The sequence below is a fragment of the Electrona antarctica genome (genome assembly GCF_951216825.1).
Source record: "Electrona antarctica genome assembly, chromosome: 3".
NCBI classification, from domain to species: domain Eukaryota; kingdom Metazoa; phylum Chordata; class Actinopteri; order Myctophiformes; family Myctophidae; genus Electrona; species Electrona antarctica.
Genome location: NC_136808.1, coordinates 20,142,205 through 20,154,459, shown reverse-complemented (window position 1 = coordinate 20,154,459; position 12,255 = coordinate 20,142,205). Strand labels below are relative to the sequence as shown.

Genomic DNA, 12,255 nt, shown 5'->3' with positions numbered 1-12,255 from the left:
CTGCCTGTGGGAGCCATTGGAAAACCCCCACACAATCCTATGGGACGACGCATGCAGCGCAATACGATCGCCTCTGTTTTTCTAACTTTTTCTCACGGATCACGATCAATGAAAAACACCAGCAGTCAAAGGGGGTTAAAGATTAATTCAAATTGTGTTAAATAATGTTCCAAAAATCCCACTCAAATCCCACTGTATTATCCCAATGTCAGAATAGGGTCGACATGGTGTCTGGTTGCTATAGGGCCGAGCTTACCAGCACTCCACTTGCCTCCACACTTCCACAGACTATTCATAAGTACTCTGCCAAGGTTCTATAGGCTTATTATCCCACCCTCAATGTCTTCACATATTGTACAGTCAATAAAAAAAGCTTTTCTTTAGGACCACTCTACGCAATGTCATCAAACAGCGATGCGCACATCAGGCCGCAGGCCGGTCGAGCTTCTAGTTATTATTATTATTATTATTATTATTATTATTATTATTATTATTATTATTATTATTATTATTTGATACATACCAGACTCTTCTTCTTCATGCATTCTGTCACCATGAGGAGGAGGTGTTGAGCTTGGCTCTGAGTGTAGTTGAAGGTCTTCTGGATGGTCACCAGCAGTTGCTCTCTGACGCTGTCACTCATCACCCTGAAGAAAAAATGACAGCTGTCAATCACTGTCACTTGACATGAAAAAGTTTGAGAACCACTGATTTTGACCACTGACTTTTTTTCTTCTTTTTTTCCCCTAAATCTTTTTATTGAAATTTCAATAGTATAGATCTCAGGAATCATAGGGCAGACATAATGAAAAAAGTATTATTGCACAAATCATGCCCCTTCAAGACAAAAGAAAAAAACATTTCCTCCCCTTCAAGTCCCAATTTAGTAAAGCCAACTCCCAATTCCCCAGCCTCTCTACGAGTACTCCATCTCTGCTAACCCCCACAATCAGTTATTGGGAGGGTGAAGAAAGCCTCGTGTAACCCAGGTTTATAATTGTATGTCTGTATTTGTATCTCTGTTTGTATGGTCACGGTACCATCTGCATCAGTACGCATGCATTTGTATGGTCACGGTACCATCTGCATCAGTACGCAATGCATGCATTTGTATGGTCACGGTACCATCTGCATCAGTTCACAGCTCATCACACCGATCACTCACTCACTCACTCCAGTTTGGAATCAGCAATCAGCAATCACCACCACACCCTAGTATAAAGCACAGCACTTTTGTCTCAATCAGTGAGGTGCACATCACTGGCTGTGGCAGGTCTGACTGTATCCCTTCTACAAACATTTTACTCTTTATTACAAAACTCTATGGCCCTCATTTATCAACCGTGCGTACGCCAAAATATGGGTGTACGCCGAAATTACCGCAATTTTCGGCATTTACGATTTGCGCCAACGTTTGATTTTGAACTTGAGCCAGGACAAAAACCACGTCTGGTCGGGAGCTGTCGTACGCTTTGTCCTCACCTGTTTTTCTGTCGTAGAACAGCGGAGCAGCATTGTTTGACAGCTGAGAGGCTGTCACAGGCATCGAAACATATGTATTCACTCCTAAAATGTTTATATAAAACTGTATGTATATGGGCTAAATGTAAAAAAGAAAAAAAAAGTAAAGGAATACATCAACGATGTGTCTTTGTGTCATATGAAATTAGTAGGAGATTTCCAACTTTACAAGCAAGCAATTAAAATCGCGCAATTAAAAACAATGTTGCAAGGTATGCTAAGCCATTTAAACAGTGTTTTGCATGAGCTCATACATGCGAGGATTTGGGCTGAAATATTTGTGCTGAAATATTTCCATGATGGGACGTTGGAGAGTACTATAGTGCAGTGGTGCAGCTGCGGAGAGTCCCAGCGTGGGTAGCCTAATCTACAGCAGGCCGATGTCTTTCTGGAGTTTGGTATGTGCAATCTCCTCCTCGTTTAATAAACCCGACGCGTCGCTCGAATGCCAAATGTACCGTGCCAGCGCAAGTGGGAACCGCATCGGAGATAGGTAGACTACCCAGCCAGCCCACCACCACCACCAGTGCCAGCCACATGAGGCTATACGGTTTTGGCTGCACATTCATATATTGACAGTTGACAGCCCCCCCACTGCAGCGACTAGCGACTGCGAGGCAATCTAAAGACTCTCGCACGTGCGGTGCATGGTCAGTTGGTCACGGTGTCACGGACGGACCACAGTGATAGAGAGACAGACAGACAGGACAGGAGGAGCACCTATGCAAAACAGCAGCGTGTGTGTGCCTATTTGTTATTTAATTCATGGTTCACAGGTTCAGGTTGTCGTTCACTAATATATCTTGTTGTATATTAAATTAAAAAGACTTTAATAATTTAATATACAACTAACAACACACAGTGACAGTTGCTTGCAAATTGCGATATGTGCGTGCGTGCGTGCGGGGGGGTGAAGCGGGCAGCAAGGGAAGCGAAGCGAGAGGAGAAACAGACAGGGTAGTCCTACAGCTTTATTTAATTCATGCAGGTTTATTTATTTAAGAAGAATTTATTTAACAAGTTGCGTGTGCGTGCGTGCGTCTGTGTGTGTGTATGTGTGTGTGTGTGTGTGTGTGTGTGTGTGTGTGTGTGTATGAGAGGGGGCTTGCAAGGCAATTTAGGCAAGCGAGGGAAACTTTTTGTTCCTGTATCCATGGTTTCCAGGTCGTATTGCAGTTGTTCATGTCGCAAAAACGAGGGCGAGGCTTGATTTCACAGGGCGTGCCAGATAGATTTCAGCCGTCACATTTATTAACGTCAGAACGAAATTAAGGAAGGATCAGCTGTCTGCGATCACTTTGTAAATGCCGACCGGACGTGGGTGTACTACGAATCCTACACTCGAATTTGGGGCAGATTTTACACTCGATTGATAAATGAGGGCCTAAATTAACACTGATCCACCGAGCTGGATGAGCTGTAGCACTTGAACTGAATTGGTGAGTTTATTGTTTGAAATGTTTGAACTGTTTTGTTTTGTTTGGTTATTTTCATTTGATGTTTGAAACTATTTGATTTGACATTTGTAAATGCTTGTTTGATTTGTATGCTTGTAGATCAGCTACTTTGATTATTATTTTTACAAGATATTTAATTTGGCCTTTTTGTGTTCAGGCCAGGTTTTTCCCATATTCCATGAAACCCCATGAACGATGAAGATGAACACAATGGCGAGCTAAGTCCAAGAACTACCTGTTTTCTGTCCTACCTGGACGGTAGGACCTGATTCACTCAAACACACCCTCCCCCCCCCCATAACTACTCCATACACTCAAACACTGCCTCACACATTACCCCTCTGACCTTGAATGACTTTTGACAATTGAACAATTGACTCTGACCGCAACTTTTGTTATATCCTTAAGCATAATTTTCAGTCTCTTGGGTTCTTTATGATTTCAATGCAAATTCCTTCTACCATACACCTACTTCTGACAGCAGTACTGGTCCAAACTATATTCTTATCACTAAGTATATGCTACACTCGGGTCTCCTCCGATACCCGGGCCGTCAAGACACTTTTTTTAATCGGCGTCAAGTCTTAATGGGTTAAACAACGTTAAACTCACTTTGCCACTCACTGTATGCATGTGCGTACCCTCTATACTATAGGTGTTCTGAATCTGAATGGGTTATAATGATACACATTTAATACAATAGTACAAGGTATGTGTTTTGGTGACACTCACCCTTATATTCTTCCTCAAATATAATAAAGTTGTGTGTGTGACGCGTGTGACGTGTGCGTGCGTGCGTGTTTTGGTGACACTGACCCGTCTTCCAAGCAGTATCGATGTGCGAAGGACAGGATATCGGAGGCCCGCCCACTTCCGTCACACAGCACCACGGGGACAGGAGGCTCCTCCCTCAGAGACTCCAACACTATGCTGATGACATTAGGACCGCCCTCCAGGATCAGACAGACCAATGGGACGCCCTGACCCAGACCTGGCACGCACACACACACACACACACACACACACACACACACACACACACACACACACACACACACACACACACACACACACACACACACACACACACACACACACACACACACACACACACACACACACCATTTGTGTGATTCTAAACAGAATTAAGAATAAAAAAAATTACACCCGTGTGAAGTAAGTGGTGCAACTCTGTGTGGGGGTCCCCGGAGGGCGGGGGCGGGCCGCCCCGTGATGGGGTCCCTGTACTGTCACACCCAAAATCGTGTGTGTGGTGTGTGTGTGTGGTGCTGCGGCTGCGCAACAGTGACACTTGGTTGTGAAAACAAACCAACGCTATTTTCGATACAGTATCGGGACATCTCTACTTCTTTCGCTATAAAAATGCAATCCATTATTATGTGATGTTTCCATTTATGAAAGTGTTTAAAATGGGGAAACATTGGAAATTATTAATTCATTGGATAGTTAATCTTCACAAATTGTCCATTTGTTTTCTTTCTTTGTACTGATTTGATATGTTATAGAAAACCCCACCACTCTAGCTGAGAGGGGGGGGGGGGGGGCGGAGCAGTAGCAGGCTGCCTTGTTGGTGGTGGGTGGGGCCACCAAACTGGCACACCTGGGGACTATATAGACAAATTAGAAGCCACAGACAAACATTTGTGCCTTACTGGAGAGGTGCTGGTAGCACCTCTGTGCCTATATTGATGCATTACTCGTAAGTTTCCTTTCTTTTGCCAAATGCCCCCCTTGAGTAGTCTATTTGCTTAATGTGTTTATGCCTATATGTTTGCTGTAGTTTCATTTGTTTATATATAAGACTGTTTGCACTACTGATTGCTACTCTCTCTCTTCTTGTTTAGTTAAAATCATCACCCATCATCCGTCATTCACCATTGCCATCATGCCATATCTGCAAAGCCTGAATAAAACTCTGTGACATGTCAATACTGGTCTGGTTCATGATCCATGCTCTAACAGGCATGCTGGTGTAGAGGTGCACAGGTACATAGCCAGCAACCTCCTCTTATACTAGCTAGAGAGAATTCTTCATATGTACAATATTTGATTTATATTGTAAGTACAGCAATACATGGCAACTTGAGGTACTCTTATTTAATATTTCATCAAGACTTTTCACAAAAACAAAACACCTGTGTGAACTGAGTGGTGCTCTGTAAGGGAGTGGTTGCACCACAAAAAAAAACAGTACGCCTCCACCGGGAAGACATACTGTTGTATTCTAGTGGCTCAGTGAGGAGCCCCCACCGGGAGGACATACTGTTGTATCCTACTCGCTCACTGAGGAGCCCCCACCGGGAGAACATACTGTTGTATCCTACTGTCTCATCTGCCAGTGTCGAGCCCTCACCGGGAGAACGTACTGTTGCATTCGTCATAATGTCCGGGCACTCGAGTGGCGCAGTGGTAAAGTGCATGTGGGCCACTATGGCAGATGTTGTGGGTTAAAATCTACCGTGGTGCAACCAGCTTTGTCGAGCGTCTACTCTATACAGATACAAATTGGCCCGTGTTCAGGGGAGGGAAGCCGGGCGGGGAGGAGGGTGATATTTGTCACTGTACGTACTCCTACAGGCTGGGGGCGGAGCCTGTCAGCAGGGAGTGTTGGACGGGAGGAGTAGGACAGAGGCTCTACATCCTCCAGGTGGGGGCTCCTCACTGGTAGGGAAGTCAGTAGGATACAACAGAACATCCTCCCGGTGGGGGCTCCTCACTGGTAGGGAAGTCAGTAGGATACAACATAACATCCTCCTGGTGGGGGCTCCTCACTGGTAGGGAAGTCAGTAGGCTACAACAGAACATCCTCCCGATGGGGGCTCCTCACTGGTAGGGAAGTCAGTAGGATACAACAGAAAATCCTCCCGGTGGGGGCTCCTCACTGGTAGGGAAGTCGGTAGGATACAACAGAACATCCTCCCGGTGGAGGCTCCTCACTGGCAGGTGAGTCAGAAGGATACAACAGCAGTGACAACACAAATGTGTGTGGGGAGGAATTAATTGGTATCACAACTAAATTGAGGAGAAAAAAAGTGCTCAGATGTATTACTGTTTAATTACTTACGTGTGTTAATCTTCTGTAACGAGATGTGTTTTTCCAGCTGTCGTCGCAGTCGGACCTCAGCCCCGTATTTCCCGCAGGTCCCGTTGTCACTCAGGATGAAGTGGGAGTGGGAGGAGTTTAGGACCGCCAACTTAGACAGAGGGTTGGACATGGTCTGATACGACCTGGTCACCTGACGCACGCACGCACGCACGCACGCACGCACGCACGCACGCGGACACACACACACACACACACACACACACACACACACACACACACACACACACACACACACACACACACACACACACACACACGTCTGAATGATGAATCACACTGGCCCTAATTTATCAATGCAATGTAGAAACCAGCTTAAATTTCAGCCCAGGAATCAGATGCCTGTCAAACTGTTAAAACAATACTGCTCCATGTGTCTACAACAAACTGATGCTCCACATGTCTACATGGAACAAACTGCTGCTTCACATGTCTACATGGAACAAACTGATGCTCTACATGTCTACACAGGAAAAACTGGGGAGTATTTTTAGAGTTATTATTTTCCTCTCAAATAGTCAAATGTGCTCTTTTGGAGGTATATTCATCTCCTGTGACCAATAGAGTGAGAGCAATATTCCAGAAGAATTTCTATTGGAGTAATACAGCAAGGCCACGCCTACTATGCCTAGATTTTTTGAATCTGAAGGCGCCATTTTCTCCGAAGGCACTAAGCTTAGCAGTACAAGGCACTTCTCCGCATCGGCACCACCACAGTGACCGCACAATACAACTTTTGTAGCGATATTGGACTTCATTGAAACCTTTTCTTCACTTTGATGGATCAAATACCAGGTAAGATTATTATTGGTTAACTTAGTAAACGGCAATGTTTGTAACTGATTTGGAACATTACAGCTTCCAGCTGGCCACGACTACTTGGATGTTAGCATGTTAGCTAACGCTACGTTAGCAGGCACACTATTGATTAAACAACTTTTTAATTAATAGCATAACGTATTAACGCCATGTACGTCGGTGCAACACGAGTATTACAGTATGAACAGTATTGCTATCATGTTTATTCATTCATGTATTTACCAGGGAGGGGCGGTTCACACATTAACAATCATGTCGGTTTTCATGTGAATGGGCCGAGAAGCTTATTTCCATTCTGTAGTCCGTGAGCATGCTTGCTTGGTCATAAAACTATCCAAACAAACTGACATCGATACAATATGCAACCTGACAAGTAGACATAGTACAGGAGACGGAACAATTATGTTACAATAGCATACTTTGCTGCTGAGCTAGTGGCGAGACACACGTGTGTTTGACTCTGAACAGAGTAAATTTGTTTTTGCCTGTTCTCCATATTTCCCCGGCCGTACATATACATACACGCTCAGATTTCAAATATAAAGTGCTTTGTGCTTACCCCATGGATGTTACAATTCTGTTTGGGCCCACAGAATGACCCGTATATTCCGTATTGTCTAATAAAAAGCATTTTAATCCGATCGGTGGGCATTTTTCTCCGGGGTTTCCCCTATGATTTCAACTACGTCAACCTATCGGTTCCGATGTGTACTGCACCCTGATACATTACAACTCTATGATGAAATGGCCAACGATTGGATTCAAATGTTTTTTATTGCACAATACGGACTATAGAGATATTTGTGTGGGACCTTACAGTAATGTAACATCCGTGGCTCAGGGGTAAAGCACTTTATATTTGAAATTTCTCTTGTATTGTGTTTGTGGATCGACTCTTAATGTGGAACCAAAGTGGTTCACGGGTTTCCGCCCAGACTTTTCACGGTCGCACACCCTTACCAGTAGCACACTATGCTAGGCTGCTAGCACAACACAAGTTGTTGTTGTACGAAACAACTTTGGTTGTTGGTGTACGAGGCGAACTCAAATGAAACTGGTTCCACACACATTCTTTCAATAGCAGCTCAGAGATGGGATGTGGGGGGGATTCGTAAAAGACGTGTGCTGTCGCGGCGTCATCGACACCATAACGTTAGGTATGTGAGTTGAAAGATACTTTATACCCAGCTTTCAAACAGGATTTAGCTAGATGCACATGCAAAGTGGTATCGAGCCGACCCTTGGATGGGGCTTTTGTAATGGTTTCTATTTGTAACACTACTCGGTGAATGAATTGTTGTGCCCTCGGTGGTTTTCAACCAGTGGTCCGGGGACCACCAGTCGTCCTTGAGGGGGTTCCAGGTGGTCCCCAGCTAAATGGAGAGTTGGTAACCAAATGGACCCTTATAGATCTTTAACTCTTGACCCATATAGTTATTTCTTTAACGCATGAGGTTACATTTTACACTCAATAATTCAATTATTGTTAAACATCTGCATTACTTCATTTACAAGTATACATCATAATTAGAGAATGTAGAATTATTTTTGATCAATGGGTTGGGTCTGAGAGGCTAAATCTCATGAAATGGTGGTCCAGGGCTCATGCTGAAAGAATAATGGGCCTTGATATGAAATGGGTTGAAGACCACTGCCCTTTATCATCATAGTAACTCTTATTATTTATTTGTCTTAAAGGATGCAGGCTGTAAGGGTCAAGTGTAGAGACAGACAGAAGTACATTTGCTACGAAGGGCAACTGACCTTCAAATCATTTTTGGAGTCTGGTGAGTGAAACAAATTTCACAATGGCATGCCCTATGCAACAGCATAGGGCCTCTGGGAGTCATATGTTTCTATATTAATGGTGCTTTTTTTTTTTTAACCCATATAATTATATGTATTTTGACTGCGGAGTGCAGACCCCCATCTATAAATATGTTCCAGAGACCTTGAGAAAGATTTTAGTTACAAATGTTTGCTTATAAAAAAATATATATTTTATATATATTCCACACACCTGAGTGCTCCTCATTCCCTCAGAGCAACACAACCTGAACAATGACTTAAAGACTTAACGTTGTCCAGGTTTCCACACTGTTGTTAATAACAATGTAATCGTGAATATAGGATATGATTATTATTATAAGGATTTATCCTGACATATCCTGATCATGAATTAGTAATACTGTATGGACACATGTTTCTGCATACAGGCCTACACATTACACAATGGGCTATGAGACTAAGGGTATTTGACAATATACTAATTTGTTGTTAGGCCTTGACCAGTTTTGACCAGTTTTTAAAGTGGAAACAAATTGAACTTACATTGCACCTTAATAAAATAATAATACAAGTACAGGGGATGTGGTAGTATACTGCTAAAAGACAGGATATGAAGGCTTGTGTACTATTTATGAAGACTGTCTGCAATCATTTTAGGGGTGGGTGGCAGTTTGTGTTTTGGAAAACAAATAGGCCTAACTGTTTTTCTTTGTAAGACGCTGGGATGTAAATCACAGTATGAGCAGTTGTTTCTTCACCAGAGCTGGTTCTACTTGGTTCTGATGTTACGGAAATAATGTAGAGCAATCCTCTTTGACTTTGCTGCATTAATTAATATCCACTTATATTATTCAATACTGTTAGACATATATTATCCAGATACTCATTGCATTTACATAATATCCATAGCATATAATGTGTGAACATCAGTCTCCAGTAGGAGTCCCAATGGAGAGTGCTTGGTAGGAACTACTCCTTTGAGGTTTTTAAGGTTTATTATAAACCAGCAGTTTTTATGCACCCTACATGGAAAAACTCTCAAATTGAACTTTCATTGCACAATTAAAGACCAAATTCCCACTGCATTTGATTGAGTTATTCTCTTTCTTTCTCTTCTGCGCTGTAATGTATTTTTATTTATTTTGTTTCAGTTATTTGTTTCCTGATTTACCAATAACTAAATAATCATGCTTTCTATATTATATTATGCTTTGACTCTGACAGTGTCTGTTATTTGGGATTCATGCCGACTCCTGCTTTGACTTTACTCACGTCCACACAGACTAATAGCATGTACTTTTGTCCATACATCAATGTATTATAATTTGGATATAATTTAGATTCATTAAATACGAAGCTTACAAAGCAATCTCAGAGTTAGCTGTTTATTTCTAGAATGTTGCATAGAGCATGACCTGGGGGAGGAGCTACAGAGGGGTGGAGCATGCAGCAGTTTGTTAGGTTGTGATTGGTGGAGACATGATGCTATTGTTCTGCTCTTTGGCCAGTCAGTTCTCCACAACTCATCCAGGATATCAATCATTTCTGATCACATATGACTGTGGACTCCAGACTTCAGCTGAAGATGAACTCTACCAATACCACCATGAACAGTTCTGCTCAACATGGAGGACCCAATGATCATCAAGACCTCTGTAAGTTACTTACTGTGTCTATATGGATATACAGCATGTCATAAAAAGTCATGTTTATTTGTTTTGTTTTAATATTGACTTAAATACCGTCATGTGTCTCTTTTTCTAAAATACACAACATATTGTCGAATCAAGTCCATGAAGTACAACTAAGCAATGTTTAATTTGTCTGTTTCAATTCAGTGTTGAATCATCAGCCTGGTTTACCTATTCTACCAGAGGTGAATGAACAAAGAAGCTTGGCTATGCAAAAACAACACGGCTGTGATCAGTGTGGTAAACGCTTCCCTACAATGTCCAGACTTCAAATACACCAGAGAATTCACACCGGAGTGAAACCCTATGGATGTGATCAGTGTGGACAAGACTTCTCTGACAAGTCCACCCTGAAAAAACACCAGAGAATTCACACTGGAGAGAAACCCTATGGATGTGATCAGTGTGGACAACACTTCTCTGACAAGTCCACCCTGAAAAGACACCAGAGAATTCACACTGGAGAGAAACCATATGGATGTGATCAGTGTGGACAAAACTTATCTGACAAGTCCACCCTGAAAAGACACCAGAGAATTCACACTGGAGAGAAACCATATGCATGTGATCAATGTGGACAACAATTCTCTACAATGTCCATCCTTAAAAACCACAAGAGAATTCACACTGGAGAGAAACCATATGGATGTGATCAGTGTGGACAAAACTTCTCTGACAAGTCCACCCTGAAAAGACACCAGAGAATTCACACTGGAGAGAAACCCTATGGATGTGATCAGTGTGGTAAACGCTTCCCTACAATGTTCAAACTTACCAGACACCAGAGAATTCACACTGGAGAGAAACCCTATGGATGTGATCAGTGTGGACAATACTTCTCTATAATGACACACCTTAAAACACACAAGAGAATTCACACTGGAGAGAAACCCTATGGATGTGATCAGTGTGGACAACACTTCTCTCAAATAACACACCTTAAAATACACCAGAGAATTCACACTGGAGAGAAACCATATGCATGTGATCAATGTGGACAACAATTCTCTACAATGTCCATCCTTAAAAACCACAAGAGAATTCACACTGGAGAGAAACCATATGGATGTGATCAATGTGGACAACATTTCTGTAGAATGTCCAGCCTTAAAACACACCAGAGAAATCACACTGGAGAGAAACCCTATGGATGTGATCAGTGTGGACAACAATTCTCTAGAATGTCCAGCCTTAAAACACACCAGATAATTCACAGTGGAGAGAAACCCTATGGATGTGATCAGTGTGGACAACACTTCTCTGACAAGTCCACCCTGAAAAGACACCAGAGAATTCACACTGGAGAGAAACCCTATGGATGTGATCAATGTGGACAACATTTCTGTAGAATGTCCATCCTTAAAAACCACAAGAGAATTCACACTGGAGAGAAACCATATGGATGTGATCAATGTGGACAACATTTCTGTAGAATGTCCAGCCTTAAAACACACCAGATAATTCACAGTGGAGAGAAACCCTATGGATGTGATCAGTGTGGACAACACTTCTCTGACAAGTCCACCCTGAAAAGACACCAGAGAATTCACACTGGAGAGAAACCCTATGGATGTGATCAATGTGGACAACATTTCTGTAGAATGTCCATCCTTAAAAACCACAAGAGAATTCACACTGGAGAGAAACCCTATGGATGTGATCAGTGTGGACAACAATTCTCTAGAATGTCCAGCCTTAAAACACACCAGATAATTCACAGTGGAGAGAAACCCTATGGATGTGATCAGTGTGGACAACACTTCTCTGACAAGTCCACCCTGAAAAGACACCAGAGAATTCACACTGGAGAGAAACCCTATGGATGTAATCAGTGTGGACAACATTTCTCTAGAAT

The 12,255-nt window shown here is 42.6% G+C and overlaps 1 protein-coding gene across 1 annotated transcript in view; it reads right to left on the bottom strand.

Moving 5' to 3' along the window:
* LOC306919682 (transient receptor potential cation channel subfamily M member 1-like) overlaps window positions 1-12,255 on the bottom strand; it is a gene marked incomplete at its 5' end in the record, with an annotated part of 80,592 nt that overhangs the window by 56,743 nt on the left and 11,594 nt on the right. Inside the window, 3 exons of the mRNA XM_079496237.1 lie at window positions 524-647; window positions 3,795-3,969; window positions 6,064-6,235. Of these exons, the coding sequence (XP_079352363.1) occupies window positions 524-647; window positions 3,795-3,969; window positions 6,064-6,235 (471 nt within the window). The remainder of the gene's footprint in view (window positions 1-523; window positions 648-3,794; window positions 3,970-6,063; window positions 6,236-12,255) is intronic.